At 40.2% G+C, this 23,809-nt stretch overlaps 3 protein-coding genes across 3 annotated transcripts; all 3 read right to left on the minus strand.

The window, feature by feature from the left end:
- Nucleotides 1-246: 246 nt before the first annotated feature.
- LOC141300387 (tripartite motif-containing protein 16-like) lies at nt 247-17,615 on the minus strand. Its single transcript, XM_073830659.1, has 10 exons — nt 17,272-17,615; nt 16,722-16,814; nt 16,395-16,622; nt 16,070-16,220; nt 3,964-4,571; nt 3,636-3,731; nt 3,303-3,536; nt 2,984-3,143; nt 2,796-2,843; nt 247-2,567 (listed from the first exon to the last, which is right to left on the minus strand). The coding sequence occupies exons 1-10, from the start codon at nt 17,560-17,562 to the stop codon at nt 2,047-2,049; spliced, it is 2,430 nt and encodes an 809-aa protein (XP_073686760.1). The 5' UTR covers nt 17,563-17,615; the 3' UTR covers nt 247-2,046.
- On the minus strand, nt 5,397-13,135 carry LOC141300197 (E3 ubiquitin/ISG15 ligase TRIM25-like). The gene is made up of 6 exons (XM_073830532.1): nt 12,992-13,135; nt 7,653-8,090; nt 7,327-7,422; nt 6,994-7,227; nt 6,460-6,646; nt 5,397-6,124 (listed from the first exon to the last, which is right to left on the minus strand). The coding sequence occupies exons 1-6, from the start codon at nt 13,133-13,135 to the stop codon at nt 5,595-5,597; spliced, it is 1,629 nt and encodes a 542-aa protein (XP_073686633.1). The 3' UTR covers nt 5,397-5,594.
- A 1,714-nt stretch (nt 17,616-19,329) lies between the features above and the next one.
- On the minus strand, nt 19,330-22,624 carry LOC141300389 (tripartite motif-containing protein 16-like). The gene is made up of 8 exons (XM_073830660.1): nt 22,052-22,624; nt 21,751-21,846; nt 21,418-21,651; nt 20,987-21,146; nt 20,749-20,846; nt 20,468-20,589; nt 19,582-19,672; nt 19,330-19,473 (listed from the first exon to the last, which is right to left on the minus strand). Exons 1-8 carry the CDS (start codon nt 22,622-22,624, stop codon nt 19,330-19,332), a joined length of 1,518 nt encoding a protein of 505 aa, XP_073686761.1.
- Nucleotides 22,625-23,809: the final 1,185 nt, after the last annotated feature.

The raw sequence follows: 23,809 nt of genomic DNA on the forward strand, positions 1-23,809 counted from the left end.
GACATTTGAACTCATCCTGAGAAAATCTGGCTTCTGCCATTTTACTGCATGAATACAGAGACACAAACACACAACAGCTCAAATACACTTTTGCTTTTTTTTCCTTTAAGATGTGATTTCTGTTTCCTGGTTCTGTGTTTAAGTGATGTGTGTAAAACAGGCGTGTCTGAGTCTGTATGCATGAAGCATGTCTACTAGATGTCAATGCAAGTTACAAGGTTTCTTTAAGGGTCCAGAATTATTACAGTTTCATACTGTACCAAGACTAATTGTAAAAATGCTTAACTATCAACTATTACACTTGAAATAATCAAAGCATTTCTCTTATGTAAATAAACATGCACTTGTTAAATTATTGTCCTTTCTTCAATTACTTATTTCTCATATATACACACTCAAACATTTCTCAATACACATGTATCTGTCTCACATCTATTTCTTCTATGTAATTTCCATTGTTCTCCCAATATTAACACATTTCAGGCACAAATAAACATTTACACATTACACATTAAACATTCGCTACACTTTCTCTTACCAACGCTCTCTCATTTAAACACATAAAACACATGAATATAGCCACTAGAAACATTATGCATTAACCTATTATAACCTTTATACCAAACGTCAACCCTCATACCTGAAAAGGCGGAAAATATTAATATGAGACGAAGCTCCAGCGGTGTACTCTCTATTGAAACTTTTTGCAGATTGAGAAAACCCGCCAAATTTCCCCCAGTGCATCATCAGGCGAAACTAATCAATCACCAACATACCTTAGTTTGACTAATAGATCACAGATCCACAAGAAAACATGGAAACTAACTTTCTATTTATATTATTTGAACAAACTGTTTTAAGCATTTTAAGAACTCTTTTTAATCATGTTCCTTCTTGGATTGTATTATGTCATTTCTTAACTACCATTTTAATCTACCACACACTCCCCTACAAAAATGAATGTTGTCTCGACATTACCATTCTCTTTCAACACAAGAGTCTTACTGTTCCTTTTGTGTTTAACAAAATTATTATTTTTTTTTTGTGCCAGAGTTCCTGTACCTGTTCAGCATTTTAACAGCCCATGATTGTCCCGAACATGATAGTTCACTTTTTATATCAAAGCAACAGTTTATGAAAAAGAACAGTCCATAAATGTCTCAAAGTGCAAAAACAACAAAGACAACAACAGTCCATCTTTTTTTTGGAGATCAGGAGTCCAACAGCTTCTCAAAACTACAGTCCATAATATTCTAAAAAAGACTGTTAAAAGAGATATTCATCAGACAAAACAGTCCATATGTGACGCTGGACCACAAAACTAGTCATAAATATCACAGGTATATTTGTAGAAATAGCCAACAATACATTGTATGGGTCAAAATGATTTTTCTTTTCTGCCAAAAATCATTAGGATATTAAGATCATGTTCCATGAAGATATTTTGAAAATTTCCTTCCGTGAATATATCAAATTCTTTTATTAGTAATATGCATTGCTAATTGCTAAAGAATTTCATTTGGACAACATTAAAGGCGATTTTCTCAATATTTAGATTTTTTGCACCCCCAGATTTCCAAATTGTCAGATTTTCAAATAGTTGTATCTCGGCCAAATATTGTCATATTGTAACAAATCATAAATAAGTTGAAAAATTATAATGTATAAATGCCCTACAAAAATTTTTCATAAAAATTGACCATTATGACTGGTTTTGTGGTCCAGGGTCACATATTTTTGTCAACATTTAAAAGTTCAAGGAATGTCCAAAGCAATATTTCTAAAACATAACCATGTCGACTAGGGGTGGGAATCTTTTGTACCTCATTTGATTCAAATGATTTTTGGGGTCACTATTCAATTAAAAATCGATTCATGATTTTTCTTTTTTAATCACGATTCATAATTTTTCATCACATTTTTTGTGCACACTAGACATCAAAATAATTCCTATTAACTATTAATTTCTTATCAAATCAAAAATCAAACATCTCTGTTTGAAACCTGCTATTTGCGAAATTATCATATTTTCATCAGTTTATTGATTCAACACAGTTTCACTGATGATCCAACAGAAACCATAAACCCAGGATAGAGTGGCTGAGTGAATGTGGTCTGGACTGTGTGGATGAGGCTCATTGTGTCAGAGACGCTGTAGAAGGACAGAGTTCCTGCACTGTGATCCACATACACTCCTATTCTACTGCTGATGGGCTTTACAGGGAGATCAGTCCATTTGTTATTGTGTCCAAATAAGTATTTGGAGGGATTGCAGTACAAACTCCAGGACTGATTATTACATCCTAACAAACACTTATTACCTGATCCCTTCCTGCTGATGCTCTTATATGACACTGATATATACACATAATTTCCACTCCACTCCAGCTCCCAGTAACAGCGTCCACACACACTCTCTCTACACAACAGCTGCCACCAATAGTCAAATCTGTCTGGATGATCAGGATATGACTGGACTGAGCCAGTGTTTGTAATCACTCTGTTGCTCTCAGACAGACGGAGCTGTTTATACACTGTGTTCAGATCCAGAGTGAGCTGATGGGAATCTGATGGAGATTAAACACATCAGAATCAGGAATTATGAATCTGTTTGATATTTTCATGTAGCTGAACTCTTTATGTTCAGTGTATCATCAGTGTCTCAGTACAGATGACCAGATATCCTGTGCAAATCATCATTTACATCATCAATTAGAAAACTCTTCTTTCACCTTCTACAGGAAGAACATGAACACACTCAGTGAGTTTTTCTGCTTGTTTTCTGACTGACTTACATTGTAGGAAGTCCTTCCTGGTCCTGGGAACAATGTTGGTGGATGTGACTGTGGAAATCAACAGACATGAACAGTGTGATTCTCATGATCCTGCTTTCATTCCTAAGACATTTCTAATATGATGTTGTCCATGATATGAGATGATGATGGACTCGTTTCTGAGAGCAGATGAATCTCCAGGACTTTACCTCTGTCTGAGATCTTCTTGAGCTGCTCTTTGCAGAAATCCTCCAGTTTGTCTCTCAGCTGATGGACAGATTCTTTCAGGCCATCGAAAGAGAAGACAGAACTGAAGGGATCATCATTTACATCTGTAGATTCAGGAGGTGCTGAGAGAGACTGGAAACTCTACAGAAAACAAAAAATTACATTTTGATTTTGCAAATCTTTGATTGGAGAATGTATTGCAAAATCAAGCAACCACCACATTATTTTGCAGCAGATTTTATTTTGATATTTTAATCATAGTATTTTGACTATGATCCTGTTCTTCTAGATCTCTGTTACCTGCAGGAACTGGATGTGATCCTGTGTGTGTGAAAGCTGCTCCAGCTCATCGTCTCTCCTCCTCAGATCATTGATCTCCTGCTCCAGTCGCTCCAGTCGTTCTTCAGCTCGACTCACTGCAGTCTTTTCCTGATCTCTGATCAGCCGTATCAGCTCAGAGCGGCTTCTCTCAATGGAGCGGATGAGCTCAGTAAAGATCCTCTCACTGTCCTCCACTGCTGTCTGTGCAGAGCGCTGTTAGGACACACAGTGATTCAGGCTTCAGTGGGACTGAAAGAGACAAGAGAGTCTGAACTGAGACTGAGACAAACTTCTCTTCTTCTCCAGACTCACCTTATGAGACTCCACAGTCTCTCTCAGCTGCTGAACATCTTTCTCTCTCTGCTGGATTCTCTGCTGGAATGACTTTTGCATCTCCTTCAGCTGCTTCTGCAGGACAAACGGATGACAGTAAATGTCACAGAAAACTGCTGGCACTAAATCATCATGTAAACAGATGAATGCAATAAATGCAAGGTGAGGCAGTTTAAAGGTTATCTGATTACTAGTGACTGTAGGTTCAAACTCCAGAGGTGATGATCAGTTACAATCATTGTACATGAATTAACATGAAGATTAAAGCTTGTTTCACACTACAAGTGTAAGCTCTAGTTTTAAATACCTGTTTTTCTGTCCTCTGTGCTGCAGCTGATACAGTGTCGTGGTTTTTATGTTCATCCATTGTACACAGCATACATATACATTTCTGGTCTGTACGACAGAAAACCTCCAGAACCTTCTCATGTTTCTGGCAGATCATCTCCTGCAGTCGTCCAGTGGCATCAATCAAGTTGTGTCTCTTTCCTTTAAAGAAACTCTCATGTTGCTCAAGGTGATTCTGACAGTAGGAGTTCAGACACACCAGACAGGACTTGACGGCTTTGTATTTTCTTCCAGTACAGACGTCACACTGAACATCTCCAGCTCCAGCGTCACAGTCAGCAGGAAGTTTGGTCTTCTTCAGTTTCTCCACCAGTTCAGCCAGCATGGTGTTTTTTCCTAAAGCAGGTCTTGGACTGAAGGTCTGTCTGCACTGAGGGCAGCTGTAGACTCTCATCTGATCCTCCTGATCCCAGCAGCTTGTAATACAGCTCTTACAGTAACTGTGTCCACACTGGATGCTCACTGGATCCTTCAGGAGATCCAGACACACTGGACATGTCAACTCATCCTGAGAAAATCTGGCTTCTGCCATTTGACTGAATGAATACAGAGACAAACACACGACAGCTCAACTACACTTCAGTTTCTCTTTCCCTGAACTCATGTGATTCCTGTTTCCTGTTTCTGTGTTTGAGTGACGTGTGTAAAACAGGAGTGTCTGTGAGTCTGCCAAGCAGGTTCAAAGCCAATGGAATGCAAGCCTGCAACCTTTAGCCAAAAAAGTGTAAAGACTAATGCTGACACTGCAGCTTTGGCGGCACACATGGATGGAGACCTTAGGCCTTTTTTTTATGGATGTCAATGGAGGGAGAGGCTTTACTATGCTAAATAAACACCTTTTGTGTGATTATCATAAATATATTTTATTATCTTATGGATCACTAAACCAACTACAAATACAACCACGAGTGTATTTGTAGCAATAGCCTGTTGGTGAAAATGATCGGATATTAAGTAAATTTCCTACCGTAAATATATCAAAACTGAATTTTTGATTAGTAATACGCATTGGTAAGAACTTTATTTGGACAACTGTAAAAGCAATTTTCTCAATATTTAGATTTTTTTGCAACCTCAGATTCCAAATTTCAAATAGTTGTATCAAATAGTTGTATCCTAACAAACCATACACCATTGCAAAAAGCTTATTTATTCAGCTTTCACAGTTGACTCTTATGACTGGTTTTGTGGTCCAGGGTCACATACTCCCTTTTTTTCAACATTTAAAAGTCTACGGAATGTCCAAAGCAATACTTCTAAAATAAAACAGTCCATCAGTTTGTTATCGTTACTTGTAGATTTCAATTTCTATACAGTCTAATCTCTAATTGTCATACCATTCAAATTTATTATAAAGACATTGCTCACAGACACAATGATCCTACTGTCTATATGAGGATTTATTACACACATTTATTCAGACATGTTATGTGTCTGACATGTTATGTACATGTTCAGTGACAGAAGTTCAGCTGCAGTATTAATGTCATGAAGAGAAAAGAAGAGATTCTATAACATTTCACTGTTCCTGATTTATCATGCAGCTCAAAGCATTATGGGTAGAATCTCTCACCAGACTATTCTGACTCATCAAAACAGTTTCACTGATGATCCAGACCTAACCCAAAACCCAGGATAGAGCGGCTGAGTGAATGTGGTCTGGACTGTGTGGATGAGACTCATTGTGTCAGAGACGCTGTAGAAGGACAGAGTTCCTGCACTGTGATCCACATACACTCCTATTCTACTGCTGATGGACTCTACAGGGAGAACAGTCCATATGTTTTTGTGTCCAAATTGGTATCTGGAAGGAGTGCAGTACAAACACCAGGACTGATCACTACGTCCAAACACACACTCATCACCCCGTCCCTTCCTGCTGATGCTCTTATATGACACTGATATATCCACACTACCTGATATACCAGCACTATACTCCAGCTCCCAGTAACAGCGTCCACACACACTCTCTCTACACAACACCTGAGGCCAATAGTCAAATCTGTCTGGATGATCAGGATACGACTGGACTGTTTCAGTGTGTGTAATCACTCTGTTGCTCTCAGACAGACGGATGTGTTTATTCACTGTGTTCAGATCCAGAGTGAGCTGATGGGAATCTGATGGAGATAAAACACATCAGAATCAGGAATTATGAATCTGTTTGATCTTTACATGTAGCTGAACTCTTCATGTTCAGTGTATCATCAGTGTCTCAGCACAGATGACCAGATATCCTGCGCAAATCATCATTTACATCAATTAGAAAACTGTTTTTTCTTTCTACAGGAAGAACGTGAACTCAGTGAGTTTTCTGCTTTGTTTTCTTACTGACTTACATTGTAGGAGGCTGTTTCTGATCCTGGTGAATGAGACTGTGGAAATCAACAGACATGAACAGTGTGATTCTCATGATCCTGCATCCATTTCCAATACATTTCTATTATGAATCAGCAGAGCAGATGTATCTCCAGGACTTTACCTCTGTCTGAGATCTTCTTGAGCTCCTCTTTGCAGAAATCCTCCAGTTTGTCTCTCAGCTGATGGACAGACTCTCTCAGGCCATCATAAGAGAAACGAGAACTTAAGAGATCGCCATTTACGTCAGTAGATTCAGGAGGTGCTGAGAGAGACTGGAAACTCTACAGAAAACAGAAATCAAAACTCATCAGCTCCACACGAGGACATTGCATATACAAGTGATTAAAAGTGTAAGTAAATTGTTCTGACATGAGAGACATTTGAGTGATGGGCAAGGTCATATTATTTAATATTTTCAAGTAAGAGGAAAGAGAAATGATTCCTGAAAGATATTACAGAGCTTAAAGCCATTTGTATGCGGTTTCTCTTTGAAAACAAGATGATCAGATGAGAGTCTGACTGATGATTATATAATAAGACACTCATGAAATGTTTCTCTGTGAGTCTCGTGTCACAGCAGGATCTGGCTCAAGTCCACTATGATCCTGTTCTTCTAGATCTCTGTTACCTGCAGGAACTGGATGTGATCCTGTGTGTGTGAAAGCTGCTCCAGCTCAGTGTCTCTCCTCCTCAGATCATTGATCTCCTGCTCCAGTCGCTCCAGTCGTTCTTCAGCTCGACTCACTGCAGTCTTTTCCTGATCTCTGATCAGCCGTATCAGCTCAGAGCGGCTTCTCTCAATGGAGCGGATGAGCTCAGTAAAGATCCTCTCACTGTCCTCCACTGCTGTCTGTGCAGAGCGCTGTTAGGACACACAGTGATTCAGGCTTCAGTGGGACTGAAAGAGACAAGAGAGTCTGAACTGAGACTGAGACAAATTTCTCTTCTTCTCCAGACTCACCTTATGAGACTCCACAGTCTCTCTCAGCTGCTGAACATCTTTCTCTTTCTGCTGGATTCTCTGCTGGAACGTCTTCTGTGTCTCCTTCAGCTGCTTCTGCAGCAGATGACAGTAAATATTATAGAAAATGACTGGCACTAAATCATCATGTGAACAGATGAATCCAGTAAATAGGGTGAGGCAGTTTAAAGGTAACCTATCTCAGATGATCAGCCTATCTCAAACTTCAGAAGTGATGATCAGTTACAATCATCATACATGAATTATCATGAATCTTTAATAATCATGAGTCTTTAGCAATATTTTATGACTGTAGTTTTAAATACCTGTTTCTCTGTCCTCTGTGCTGCAGCTGATACAGTGTCGTGGTTTTTATGTTCATCCATACACAGCACACAAATACATTTCTGGTCAGTGCGACAGAAAACCTCAAGGAGCTTCTCATGTTTCTGGCAGATCATCTCCTGCAGTCGTCCAGTGGCATTGATCACTTTGTGTGGCTTACGTGAATGAAATTCCTCATGACGGTCAAAATGAGTTTGACAGTAAGATTCCTGACACACCAGACAGGACTTGACAGCTTTGTGTTCTGTTCCAGTACAGACGTCACACTGAACATCTCCAGCTCCAGCGTCACAGTCAGCAGGAAGTTTGGTCTTCTTCAGTCTCTCCGCCAGTTCAGCCAATATGGTGTTTTTTCCTAAAGCAGGTCTTGGACTGAAGGTCTGTCTGCACTGAGGGCAGCTGTAGACTCTCATCTGATCCTCCTGATCCCAAAAATCTGTAATACAGATCTTACAGTAACTGTGTCCACACTGGATGCTCACTGGATACTTCAGGAGATCCAGACACACTGAACACATCAACTCATCCTGAGAAAATCTGGCTTCTGCCATTTTACTGCATGAATACAGAGACACAAACACACAACAGCTCAAATACACTTTAGTTTCTATTTCCTGAAGGTCATGTGTTTCCTGGTTCTGTGTTTGAGTGACGTGTGTAAAACAGGCATGTCTGTGAACCTGTAAAGCATGAAACCTCTGCTAGATGTCAGTCTCAGACAAACACTCAAAGATTATGAGTTACAGAGAAGTTACAAAGAACACCCTTAAAAAAGGGCAGTAATGACCACTGTTAGGCAGTGCTGGGTAGATTACTAACAAACTGTAGTCTGTCATTGATTACAGATTATATGATGAAATCTGTAGTTAGTAATGTAATATAGTTTACTAATTTAGTTTATTTTTCCTGACTACGTTTTAGGTCAATTTTAGATCCCTTTTTTAAATTACTTTTTAAAACTTTTTTTTCAATTAAGCATTAAACGTAACATATTGATGTAATAATGCAGTCAGTTTGTTAAATTGACAAAAGGCTAATAATAAATCATAAAAAATTTAAAATAAAAATAATCAACACTTCATATAAATTCAAAATAATCAACAGTTGAACACTAGAACATTTAACTGACTGTTTTATAAAACTAAATGACAGTTGAGTGTATAAGACAATATCACGATCCCTTAAAATAATCAACATTTTCTTGGAATCTTGAGCGGAAGTAAGGGTAATTACTTCATTGGGGTCTTTAGGTGGGTTTCGTTGATAGGCTCACAAAACATCCCAAAAGCTCAACAGTGACACCTGGCTACCCAGGTGCACCTCCCTCTGTTTTAGCCCTATTGGTCATTTTGCAGGCCAACTGGGATCCTTACGTTTCAGCCAGAGCCAATTGCTGCTTTGCTCAGCAGCTTCTAACAAGGACCTGACAGCTTGTTGGAAGGCCAGTCCTCTGAGTCCCAACCATTCAATGGAATGCAAGCCTGCAACCTTTAGCCAAAAAAAGTGTAATGACTAATGCTGACACTGTAGCTTTGGCGGCACGCAGGGATGGAGACAAGAGGCCATTGTTTTTTTAATGGATGTCAATGAAGGAGAGGCTTTACTATGCTAAATAAACACCTTTTGTGTGATTATCATAAATATATTTTATTATCTAAACATGAACTGTTTAGGTAAAGCATTCCTGCCAATGTAGAAACGAATGTGAGTGGAGCAGGTGATAAACAGCTGTTTTATTTGCGACTAACCTGTTTTTTTTTCCATTGAACTCAGCAAGGCATTCTGTTTCTTTTAGGGGACAAATGTTAAATCATGTGTTAGATTTGGTTGATTGCTGGTGAGTGGCCTCTCTCTGGGCGTTAAGTAGCTGACACACACACTTCCATACACACAAATAAAAGAAAATCTATAACCGAGAAAATCTATAACATATGGGTTATAAATAAATCTATAACCCATAATGCAGCTCAAAGCATTATGGGTACAATCTCTCATCAATCTATTCTAAATCATCAACACAGTTTCACTGATGATCCATAAAAAACAGTAAACCCAGGATAGAGTGGCTGAGTGAATGTGGTCTGGACTGTGTGGATGAGGCTCATTGTGTCAGAGACGCTGTAGAAGGACAGAGTTCCTGCACTGTGATCCACATACACTCCTATTCTACTGCTGACGGACTTTACAGGGAGATCAGTCCATATCTGATTGTGTCTGAATGAGCAATTGGAGGGTAAGCAGTACAAACTCCAGGACTGATCATTACATCCAAAAGAACAATCATAAGCTGATCCCCTCCTGCTGATGCTCTTATATGACACTGATATAGACACACCAAGACCTCCACTCCACTCCAGCTCCCAGTAACAGCGTCCACATACACTCTCTCTACACAACACCTGCCAGCAATAGTCAAATCTGTCTGGATGATCAGGATACGACTGGACTGTGTCAGTGTGTGTAATCACACCGTTGCTCTCAGACAGATGGAGGTGTTTATATGCTGTGTTCAGATCCAGAGTGAGCTGATGGGAATCTGATGGAGATAAAACACATCAGAATCAGGAATTATGAATCTGTTTGGTCTTTTCATGAAGCTGAACTCTTCATGTTCAGTGTATCATCAGTGTCTCAGTACAGATGACCAGATATCCTGTGCAATTCATCATTTACATCATCAATTAGAAAACTCTTCTTTCTTTTCACTACAGGAAGAACATGAACACACTCAGTGAGTTTTTCTGCTTGTTTTCTTACTGACTTACATTGTAGGAAGTCATTCCTGGTCCTGGGAACAATGTTGGTGAATGTGACTGTGGAAATCAACAGACATGAACAGTGTGATTCTCATGATCCTGCATCCATTCCTTAGACATTTCTAATATGATGATGATGGACTCGTTTCTGAGAGCAGATGCATCTCCAGGACTTTACCTCTGTCTGAGATCTTCTTCAGCTCCTCTTTGCAGAAATCCTCCAGTTTGTCTCTCAGCTGATGGACAGATTCTCTTAGATCATCAAAAGAGAAGACAGAACTGCATGGATCATCATTTACATCTGTAGATTCAGGAGGTGCTGAGAGAGACTGGAAATTCTACAGAAAACAGAAATCAAAACTCATCAGCTCCACACAGGGACACTGCTTATACAAGTGATTTATATGTATAAAAAAACTTCAATGTTAGTAAAGTTTGGAACTGTTGGTGGCACAAGTGGTGTTTGACAGCTAAATATATCTTCCAGAAAAAAGAGCACTCCATCAATCCGCGCTGCTGTCAGTTCGCACGTTCCGATCAGCTGTTCCATAGTGTTTACACACTCGAATGACAACGACGTAAAAAGTAAAAATTAACAATGGTGCGAACTTGTAAATTCCCAGGTTGTGACCACAAGAATGTGCAGGGATCGCCGTTCAGATTCCATCGTTTTCCTGTTTCTGATATAGTTATGAGACAGCTTTGGCTGGTTGCCGTCGGCTACTCTGTTTTTATGTTAGACCTCGTTTCACGTGATTTCCACAGGAGTCTAAACATCAGATTGTTTACTCTACAGTTTAGACATGGTATCTCCAGTCCTCGTGAGCTACTGTCTTGCTGGTTTTAGTTTTTCTCTGATGCAACACACACCTGACTCAAATCAACGGGTAATTAGCAGGCTTGTACAGAATGTCTCATTTGAGAAAGGTGTCCTGTCATAGGAAAACATCGAGCTGCAGGAATGTAGCTCACGATGACCGGAGTTGGAGATACCTGGTTTAGACCTACCTGTATGTGACTTCTAGCACACTTATAAACACGATGATACCGACACACGTTCCGCATAGTTACAGACAATAACAAATATAGCAAATAATCATATTTTGTTGTGTTATATAGATTCAATTAAATTCATTAGTTATGACATTTGCCGATTTTCTCACCACATAGACAGTCGATTATTGTCGATGCTATCACTGCCCCGGTTAGAATATTCTCAGTGTAACGTTAGCCTAAAAACCGACGTTAGCTTCAAAATAAACCGTATGCGACATAAAGTTAGTAAATAGAGCTTACCCGTGGTACTGGTACAGCAGAACTCTTTAAAATCCGTTTTTTGATTTTTCCTCCTTGGTTGGGGATGTAATCGTCTTCGCTGAAGTGAGCACTGCACACACGAAAATCCTTGATACTGGATATTTTAGCTCCCGCAGAGTAGCTGATGGCAACCAGCCAAAGCTGTCTCATAACTATATCAGAAACAGGAAAACGATGGAATCTGAACGGCGATCCCTGCACATTCTTGTGGTCACAACCTGGGAATTTACAAGTTCGCACCATTGTTAATTTTCTAATTTTTACGTCGTTGTCATTCGAGTGTGTAAACACTATGGAACAGCTGATCGGAACGTGCGAACTGACAGCAGCGCGGATTGATGGAAACGGAAAGAATATAGTGCCGATTAAAACTGAGGTATGATTTTTGTCAGGAGTGTTTTTTGTGATGTAAATTAATCAAGCTTTGAAACGCATATATTTTTTTCACGTAAAAACGCACAGTTTTGAGGCCCCGGAAACTAACCGTGACTACTTTCTTGAAAAACTTCCAGTGGCCAGAACTCTGACCAGGGAGGTGAACGCAGTGTGTATACACTATAGTGCTGATAAGGATTGAATACAACTTCATGTCTTAAATGCTCGAACTATCCCTTTAAAGTCATTTGTAAGTCTACTATGATCCTGTTCTTCTAGATCTTTATTACCTAAAGTTCACTTAACCGAAAACTAGAGGCTGTAGGTTCAAACTTGTGAAACTGCCGAGGATAGGAGAGAATCGGTTACAATCATTGCACATTAATTATCATTAAGCATAAGAATTGTTTGGCAATATTTCATCAGTGTCTAGTTTTAAATACCTGTTTCTCTGTCCTCTGTGCTGCAGCTGATACAGTGTCGTGGTTTTTATGTTGAATAATTGTACACAGCACACAAATACATTTCTGGTCAGTGCAACAGAAAACCTCAAGGAGCTTCTCATGTTTCTGGCAGATCATCTCCTGCAGTCGTCCAGTGGCATCAGTCAAATTGTGTCTCTTTCCTTTAAACCAACTCTCATGTTGCTCAAGGTGATTCTGACAGTAAGAGTTCAGACACATCAGACAGGACTTGACGGCTTTGTATTTTCTTCCAGGACAGACGTCACACTGAACATCTCCAGCACCAGCGTCACAGTCAGCAGGAAGTTTGGTCTTCTTCAGTTTCTCCACCAGTTCAGCCAGCATGATGTTCGTAGCTAAAGCAGGTCTTAGACTGAAGGTCTGTCTGCACTGAGGGCAGCTGTAGACTCTCATCTGATCCTCCTGATCCCAGCAGCTTGTAATACAGCTCTTACAGTAACTGTGTCCACACTGGATGCTCACTGGATCCTTCAGGAGATCCAGACACACTGGACATTTGAACTCATCCTGAGAAAATCTGGCTTCTGCCATTGTACTGCATGAATACAGAGACACAAACACACAACAGCTCAAATACACTTTTGCTTTTTTTTCCTTTAAGATGTGATTTCTGTTTCCTGGTTCTGTGTTTAAGTGATGTGTGTAAAACAGGCGTGTCTGAGTCTGTATGCATGAAGCATGTCTACTAGATGTCAATGCAAGTTACAAGGTTTCTTTAAGGGTCCAGAATTATTACAGTTTCATACTGTACCAAGACTAATTGTAAAAATGCTTAACTATCAACTATTACACTTGAAATAATCAAAGCATTTCTCTTATGTAAATAAACATGCACTTGTTAAATTATTGTCCTTTCTTCAATTACTTATTTCTCATATATACACACTCAAACATTTCTCAATACACATGTATCTGTCTCACATCTATTTCTTCTATGTAATTTCCATTGTTCTCCCAATATTAACACATTTCAGGCACAAATAAACATTTACACATTACACATTAAACATTCGCTACACTTTCTCTTACCAACGCTCTCTCATTTAAACACATAAAACACATGAATATAGCCACTAGAAACATTATGCATTAACCTATTATAACCTTTATACCAAACGTCAACCCTCATACCTGAAAAGGCGGAAAATATTAATATGAGACGAAGCTCCAGCGGTGTACTCTCTATTGAAACTTTTTGCAGATTGAGAAAACCCGCCAAATTTCCCCCAGTGCATCATCAGGCGAAACTAATCAATCACCAACATACCTTAGTTTGACTAATAGATCACAGATCCACAAGAAAACATGGAAACTAACTTTCTATTTATATTATTTGAACAAACTGTTTTAAGCATTTTAAGAACTCTTTTTAATCATGTTCCTTCTTGGATTGTATTATGTCATTTCTTAACTACCATTTTAATCTACCACACACTCCCCTACAAAAATGAATGTTGTCTCGACATTACCATTCTCTTTCAACACAAGAGTCTTACTGTTCCTTTTGTGTTTAACAAAATTATTTTTTTTTTTTTGTGCCAGAGTTCCTGTACCTGTTCAGCATTTTAACAGCCCATGATTGTCCCGAACATGATAGTTCACTTTTTATATCAAAGCAACAGTTTATGAAAAAGAACAGTCCATAAATGTCTCAAAGTGCAAAAACAACAAAGACAACAACAGTCCATCTTTTTTTTGGAGATCAGGAGTCCAACAGCTTCTCAAAACTACAGTCCATAATATTCTAAAAAAGACTGTTAAAAGAGATATTCCTCAGACAAAACAGTCCATATGTGACGCTGGACCACAAAACTAGTCATAAATATCACAGGTATATTTGTAGCAATAGCCAACAATACATTGTATGGGTCAAAATGATTTTTCTTTTATGCCAAAAATCATAAGGATATTAAGATCATGTTCCATGAAGATATTTTGAAAATTTCCTTCCGTGAATATATCAAAAAAATTTATTAGTAATATGCATTGCTAATTGCTAAAGAATTTCATTTGGACAACTTTAAAGGCGATTTTCTCAATACTTAGATTTTTCTGCACCCCCAGATTTCCAAATTGTCAGATTTTCAAATAGTTGTATCTCGGCCAAATATTGTCATATTGTAACAAATCATAAATAAGTTGAAAAATTATAATGTATAAATGTCTATTTCATAAAAATTGACCATTATGACTGGTTTTGTGGTCCAGTGTCACATATTTTTTTCAACACTTAAAAGTTCAAGGAATGTCCAAAGCAATATTTCTAAAACATAACCATGTCGACTAGGGGTGGGAATCTTTTGTACCTCATTTGATTCAAATGATTTTTGGGGTCACTATTCAATTAAAAATCGATTCATGATTTTTCTTTTTTAATCACGATTCACAATTTTTCATCACAATTTTTGTGCACACTAGACATCAAAATAATTCCTATTAACTATTAATTTCTTATTAAAAAATCAAACATCTCTGTTTGAAACCTGCTATTTGCGAAATTATCATATTTTCATCAGTTTATTGATTCATCAACACAGTTTCACTGATGATCCAACAGAAACCATAAACCCAGGATAGAGTGGCTGAGTGAATGTGGTCTGGACTGTGTGGATGAGGCTCATTGTGTCAGAGACGCTGTAGAAGGACAGAGTTCCTGCACTGTGATCCACATACACTCCTATTCTACTGCTGATGGGCTTTACAGGGAGATCAGTCCATTTGTTATTGTGTCCAAATAAGTATTTGGAGGGATTGCAGTACAAACTCCAGGACTGATTATTACATCCTAACAAACACTTATTACCTGATCCCTTCCTGCTGATGCTCTTATATGACACTGATATATACACATAATTTCCACTCCACTCCAGCTCCCAGTAACAGCGTCCACACACACTCTCTCTACACAACAGCTGCCACCAATAGTCAAATCTGTCTGGATGATCAGGATACGGCTGGACTGAGCCAGTGTTTGTAATCACTCTGTTGCTCTCAGACAGACGGAGCTGTTTATACACTGTGTTCAGATCCAGAGTGAGTTGATGGGAATCTGATGGAGATTAAACACATCAGAATCAGGAATTATGAATCTGTTTGATATTTTCATGTAGCTGAACTCTTTATGTTCAGTGTATCATCAGTGTCTCAGTACAGATGACCAGATATCCTGTGCAAATCATCATTTACATCATCAATTAGAAAACTCTTCTTTCACCTTCTACAGGAAGAACATGAACACACTCAGTGAGTTTTTCTGCTTGTTTTCTGACTGACTTACATTGTAGGAAGTCCTTCCTGGTCCTGGGAACAATGTTGGTGGATGTGACTGTGGAAATCAACAGACATGAACAGTGTGATTCTCATGATCCTGCTTTCATTCCTAAGGCAATTCTAATATGATGTTCTCCATGATATGAGATGATGATGGACTCTTTTCTGAGAGCAGATGAATCTCCAGGACTTTACCTCTGTCTGAGATCTTCTTCAGCTCCTCTTTGCAGAAATCCTCCAGTTTGTCTCTCAGCTGATGGGCAGATTCTGTCAGGCCATTAAAAGAGAAGACAGAACTGAAGGGATCATCATTTACATCTGTAGATTCAGGAGGTGCTGAGAGAGACTGGAAACTCTACAGAAAACAAAAAATTACATTTTGATTTAGAAAATCTTTGATTGGAGAATGTATTGCAAAATCAAGCAACCACCACATTATTTTGCAGCAGATTTTATTTTGATATTTTAATCATAGTATTTTGACTATGATCCTGTTCTTCTAGATCTCTGTTACCTGCAGGAACTGGATGTGATCCTGTGTGTGTGAAAGCTGCTCCAGCTCATCGTCTCTCCTCCTCAGATCATTGATCTCCTGCTCCAGTCGCTCCAGTCGTTCTTCAGCTCGACTCACTGCAGTCTTTTCCTGATCTCTGATCAGCCGTATCAGCTCAGAGCGGCTTCTCTCAATGGAGCGGATGAGCTCAGTAAAGATCCTCTCACTGTCCTCCACTGCTGTCTGTGCAGAGCGCTGTTAGGACACACAGTGATTCAGGCTTCAGTGGGACTGAAAGAGTCAAGAGAGTCTGAACTGAGACTGAGACAAACTTCTCTTCTTCTCCAGACTCACCTTATGAGACTCCACAGTCTCTCTCAGCTGCTGAACATCTTTCTCTCTCTGCTGGATTCTCTGCTGGAACGTCTTCTGCGTCTCCTTCAGCTGCTTCTGCAGGACAAACAGATGACAGTGAATATCACAGAAAACTACTGGCACTAAATCATCATGTGAACAGATAAGTCCAGTAAATGCAGTTGAAAGCTTACTTACTAACAATCATTGTATATGAATTAACATGAAGATTAAAGCTTGTGTCACAAGTGTAAGAGCTAGTTTTAAATACCTGTTTCTCTGTCCTCTGTGCTGCAGCTGATACAGTGTTGTGGTTTTTATGGTCATCCATACACAGCACACAAATACATTTCTGGTCAGTGCAACAGAAAACCTCCAAAACCTTCTCATGTTTCTGGCAGATCATCTCCTGCAGTCGTCCAGTGGCATCAATCAAGTTGTGTCTCTTTCCTTTAAAGAAACTCTCATGTTGTTCAAGGTGATTCTGACAGTAGGAGTTCAGACACATCAGACAGGACTTGACGGCTTTGTATTTTCTTCCAGTACAGACGTCACACTGAACATCTCCAGCTCCAGCGTCACAGTCAGCAGGAAGTTTGGTCTTCTTCAGTTTCTCCACCAGTTCAGCCAGCATGGTGTTTTTTCCTAAAGCAGGTCTTGGACTGAAGATCTGTCTGCACTGAGGGCAGCTGTAGACTCTCATCTGATCCTCCTGATCCCAGCAGCCTGTAATACAGCTCTTACAGTAACTGTGTCCACACTGGATGCTCACTGGATCCTTCAGGAGATCCAGACACACTGGACACATCAACTCATCCTGAGAAAATCTGGCTTCTGCCATTTTACTGCATGAATACAGAGACACAAACACACAACAACTCAACTACACTTCAGTTTCTCTTTCCCTGAACTCCTTTTCCTGGTTCCGTGTTTTAGTGACGTGTGTAAAATAGGCGTGTCTGTGAGACTGTAAAGCATGAAATGTCTACTAGATGTCAGTCTCAGACAAACACTCAAAGAACACAAGTTACAGAGAAGCAGCACAATAGCCGTAAAAAACTACAGTAATGCTGCATCCTAATTACTACACTTGTGCTGCAGGACTGAAAACTGTGTCCAGATTTACAGTTCCTTCATGATCACACTGATAGACCTGTTTTCTAAATAAAATGTGGGGCTTCAGTCTTTAGCTGCTTGGCAGGAGCCACTACTAACGGGTCACATGACCTGCCACATGAGTGCTGGCTAGATTACTATCAAATTGTAAAATATTACTAATTACAGATTACATGATTTAAAAATGTAGTTAGTAACGTAATCTAGGTTACTCATATTAGATAATGTATTGTGACTACTAATTAGACTTCTTTTAGATAACTATTTATCAAACTTGTTTTTAACTTGCATTAAACGTACCATATTAATATAAAAAGCAAAGAGAATAATATATTTAATTTATTATAATCAACATTTTAAAACACATTACATTACACCAGCATTTCTTAAACTAGCCTCAATGTAAGAACTGTACTGTTTGTGAGTTAATAAAAAGCTTATAATTAATTAAATCATAAAACTAGGAAAAAAAATCAACATTTAACCCTTGAACACTAAAAATACAAATGTTTTATTAGTTACCTGCATGCCAATATTACTAGTAATAATTACAACTTGCTTGTGGACATGAGAACAATTAAACATTTAGATACAAAGCAGAAAGCAAAACACAACCATAACATTCACAAACACAGACAACACCAGACAAAGGAACCGAACCAACAGACAGCAGTAACAAGCTAAATAATGAGGCAAAAAGTAAAAGGAACAATTAATCAAACTAACTGTGAAACTATATCTAACGACACACAAGAAAGACAGAACTAAAGCAGAACATAATTGTGACAAAATGCCCCCTCTGGGAAGGCACAACCTCGCAGCATGAGATTGTTGAGGAGGTGTCCCCGAAGGTGGACAAGAGGCTGGTGAAGGACAGGCAATGATAAATCCAATAAGTACACAGTGTGGAGAACCATGAAGGTGTAGATGGCCGACAAGATCCTTGAGTGACCCAGGAGACAGACATAATGGAGGTGACCCATGGTGGAACTCATGGAGGGAGGATCCAAGGTGGAAACTTGACTCCGACTAACAGAGGTAATGCCGAGAACGTCCGTTGGACAGAGACACTTGGTTAAATCGAAGGACCTGGACACTAAGGCAGAGTTCTGGCAATTAATGGTTGAGGTGCCAGAGGACTGTGGTGACGAGAGTGAGGACCATGCTGGAGCCTGGGGGGAGGAGGAACCAATCGAGCCACGACTGATTAGGGCAGAGCCAGTGGGATGAGGGAGCCTGGAGGAACTGACAGGACAGCAGTCCCAGGTGGAGCCTAGAAGCAAGTAGCCAGAGCAGAGCTGATCGGTCGACGGGCCAAGGTGGAACTGGGGTCAACAAAGGGCGAGGTAGAGCCTGGGACTCCTCAAGCCAGGGCAGAGGTGGGGACCGGAAGACCTATGGCTGTTCAGGGCCGTATAACAGAGGGTAATGGTGAAGCTGAGGGGCTGAAGGGCACCAATCGAGTCAAAGCTGATGGAATGGCTGGCTTCAGTTAAGCATGCAGGAGAGGAAGACTGAGTAAGGAAGCAGAATCAGCGATGAACAGGACTGAAGATGATGAAGAACACTGCTGGATGGGACTGGTGGCAACAAAGACTGTTCGCTGAGTGGAATCAGCGACAACAAAGACTCTGAGCTGAGGCAGAGTAGAAGCACTACCTCCATTTCCCAGTCAATTGGATTTTTGCTCATTAAGTTCCTTCAAAATCCTCACTGGTACAGGTGATATGGCCGACTCACATACCTGGTCAGCCAGGACTTTGGGCTCCTCTTCCGGGAAGGTGTGATTGTAAAAATGAGCTGGGCCTCTCGACGCCACCAGACAAAGAACCAAACTGACAGAACAAATAGACAAGGGGCAACAAGGTAACTGAGGGGTAAAACATATCATCACTCAGCGCATACAGTAATCTTACTGTCTATATGAGGATTTATTATGCACATTTATATGAACATTATATCAGTGACAAAACTTCAGATGCAGTATTAATGTAGTAACATTGTAGGAAGTCGTTCCTGATCCTTGTGGATGTGACTGTGGAAATCAACAGACATGAACAGTGTGATTCTCATGATCCTGCATCCATTCCTAAGACATTTCTAATATTATGTTCTCCATGATATGAGCTGATGGTGGACTCGGACAGATTCTCTCCGAGGCTGGTTGGCTGGTTTTAGCTGATCAGCAGGCTGATTTTAGAAAGGTTTTGGCTTATTTTTTCTCTCAATATATTCTGATTCATCAACACAGTTTCACTGATCCATAACTAACCAGTAACCCAGGATAGAGCGGCTGAGTGAATGTGGTCTGGACTGTGTGGATGAGGCTCATTGTGTCAGAGACGCTGTAGAAGGACAGAGTTCCTGCACTGTGATCCACATACACTCCTATTCTACTGCTGATGGACTTTACATGGAGAGCAGTCCATATGTTATTGTGTCCAAATGAGTAATTGGAGGAATTGCAGTATAAACTCCAGGACTGATCATTACATCCAAACCAACACTCATTTCCTCGTCCCTTCCTGCTGATACTCTTATATGACACTGATACAAACACACCATTATTCCCACTCCACTCCAGCTCCCAGTAACAGCGTCCACACACACTCTCTCTACACAACACCTGCCACTTTTCATCAAATCTGTCTGGATGATCAGGATATGGCTGGACTGTTTCAGTGTAAGTAATCACTCTGTTGCTCTCAGACAGATGGAGGTGTTTATTCACTGTGTTCAGATCCAGAGTGAGCTGATGGGAATCTGATGGAGATAAAACACATCAGAATCAGGAATTAGGAATCTGACCTCTGTATGTAGCTGAACTCTTCATGTTCAGTGTATCATCAGTGTCAGTACAGATGACCAGATATTATGTGCTAAGCAATCAATTATAACACTCATCTTTCACCTTCAGAACATGAACACACTCAGTGAGTTTCTCTGCTTGTTTTCTTACTGACTTACATTGTAGGAAGTCATTCCTGGTCCTTGGAACAATGTTGGTGACTGTGGAAATCAACAGACATGAACAGTGTGATTCTCATGATCCTGCATCCATTCCTAAGACATTTCTAATATGATGTTCTCCATGATATGAGATGATGATGGACTCGTTTCTGAGAGTAGATGCATCTCCAGGACTTTACCTCTGTCTGAGATCTTCTTGAGCTGCTCTTTGCAGGAATCTTCCAGTTTGTCTCTCAGCTGATGGACAGATTCTCTCAGGTTATCGGAATATAAGAGAGAAATGGAGGGATCGTCATTTACATCTGGAGATGTAGGAGATGCTGAGAGAGACCGGAAACTCTACAGAAAACAGAAATCAAAAATCATCAGATAGGGTAATAATATTTTTTTCTCAAGTAAGAAGAAACTTCTTAAATTTCTTAAACTTAATAAATTTCCAGAGTTTAAAGCCGCTTGCAAGTGGCGTCTCTTTTAAAAGAAGATGATCAGATGAGAGTCTGACTGATGACTCTATAATAAGACACTCATGAAATGTTTCTCTGTGAGTCTCGTGTCACAGCAGGATCTGGCTCAAGTCCACTATGATCCTGTTCTTCTAGATCTCTGTTACCTGCAGGAACTGGATGTGATCCTGTGTGTGTGAAAGCTGCTCCAGCTCATCGTCTCTCCTCCTCAGATCACTGATCTCCTGCTCCAGTCGCTCCAGTCGTTCTTCAGCTCGACTCACTGCAGTCTTTTCCTGATCTCTGATCAGCCGTATCAGCTCAGAGCGGCTTCTCTCAATGGAGCGGATGAGCTCAGTAAAGATCCTCTCACTGTCCTCCACTGCTGTCTGTGCAGAGCGCTGTTAGGACACACAGTGATTCAGGCTTCAGTGGGACTGAAAGAGACAAAAGAGTCTGAACGGAGACTGAGACAAACTTCTCTTCTTCTCCAGACTCACCTTATGAGACTCCACAGTCTCTCTCAGCTGCTGAACATCTTTCTCTCTCTGCTGGATTCTCTGCTGGAACGTCTTCTGCATCTCCTCCAGCTGCTTCTGCATGAATGACAGTAAATATTACAGAAAGTTACCTGCAATAAATCATCATGTATGAATGTATGAATCCAGTAAAAGTCAAACTGATAAGTAATGGCTGTAAATTCCAGAAAGGATTACTGATTGTTTACCACCATTGCACATGAATTAACATGAAGATTAAAGCTTGTTTCACACTACAAGTGTAAGATCTAGTTTTAAATACCTGTTTCTCTGTCCTCTGTGCTGCAGCAGATACAGTGTTGTGGTTTTCATGTTCATATTTTGTACACAGCACACAAATGTATTGTTGGTCAGTAACACAGTACATTTCCAGATGTTTGTCATGTATCTGGCAGATCATCTCCTGCAGTCGTCCAGTGGCATCAATCACTTTGTGTGGCTTATGTGAATGAAATTCCTCATGATGGTCAAAATGAGTTTGACAGTAAGATTCCTGACACATCAGACAGGACTTGACAGCTTTGTGTTCTGTTCCAGTACAGACGTCACACTGAACATCTCCAGCTCCAGCGTCACAGTCAGCAGGAAGTTTGGTCTTCTTCAGTCTCTCCACCAGTTCAGCCAGCATGGTGTTTGTAGCTAAAGCAGGTCTTGGACTGAAGGTCTGTCTGCACTGAGGGCAGCTGTAGACTCTCATCTGATCCTCCTGATTCCAGCAGTCTGTAATACAGCTCTTACAGTAACTGTGTCCACACTGGATGCTCACTGGATCCTTCAGGAGATCCAGACACACTGAACACATCAACTCATCCTGAGAAAGCCTGGCTTCTGCCATTTTACTGCATGAATACAGAAACACGAACACACATATCAACTACACTTTCACTTTCCCTGAGCTCATATTTCCTGTTTCCTGGTTCTGTGTTTTTTAGTGATGTGTGTAAAACAAGAGTGTTTCCGATTCTGTAAACCATGAAATATCTATGAGATGTCAGTCTCAGATAACAATCAAAGAATTCAAGTTACAGAGAAGCCAACAGCCTTAAAAACTGCATTAATGCTGCATCTGCTAACACTTTAGTGAAAATAAACATCAATGATGCTTTGCCACAAGCAGGAACTGCAAGAGCAACTACAGAGGCAATATTCTTGGCAGCCATAAATGGCAACGTGATAATACTGCGAATCCCTCTGCATCTTCAGCAGGTACCTCAGGGTCATAAGCGTTTCACCCCTTAACCTGTACACTTCACCTGAACGGGGTGGCAAAGACAAAATCAGCCTTCACCTGAAGAGGGATTCCACTTTTGATCTCTCAACAACCACAACCACCTTGAGCTAGTTTCTTCTGCTGCTGCTACCTCCCCAGAAGCTTTCCTTAGACTTCTTCAACTTACCTAGCCTGTCCTCCCAGGCACAGTTAACTCGACTACTAAGATGGTTTTTGTGCTCCTAGACAGAAGAACCATATCTGGTCTAAGTGTAGTCACTGCCACCTCTTTTGGAAAGACAAGCTTCTTTTTAAGGTCAACTTGCATCTCCTAATCGAACACTTGAAGTAGGATAGAGGGCACAGTACTATCAGTTCTTCTTGACTTAGGAAACTTTTCTCCTTGCTTTAGACAATTGACTCCTTTGGGAAGTGGACTCTTATGTTCATTGGCTTTATCCCTCTGTAAGTCTGTCCATTTGACAATTTCAACGAGAACCTTATGTCTCCATCTGTAGCGTCCTTCTAGAGCCTTGGGACATCCTGTCAAAATGTGGTTGAGGGTACATAAGGCTGCTCCACACCTCTGGCAGGATGGACCCTCATCTTTGCCCCAAATTCTCAAGTTGTTTGGAGTTGGTAATAGGTCAGCTACAGTCCGCAAGAGGAAGGTCAATTTGCACTGGTTGGTACTCCAAATTTCCCTCCAAGACAGTGAGCGCTCAAGTACCTGGTCCCATTGCATCCACTGCCCTTGAAAGGCAAGTCCTACTGCTCTTCTTCTGCAGCCTCCCTAACCAGTCAGGTTTC

The sequence above is a fragment of the Garra rufa genome, chromosome 24, assembly GCF_049309525.1.
Source record: "Garra rufa chromosome 24, GarRuf1.0, whole genome shotgun sequence".
Classification (NCBI taxonomy): Eukaryota; Metazoa; Chordata; class Actinopteri; order Cypriniformes; family Cyprinidae; genus Garra; species Garra rufa.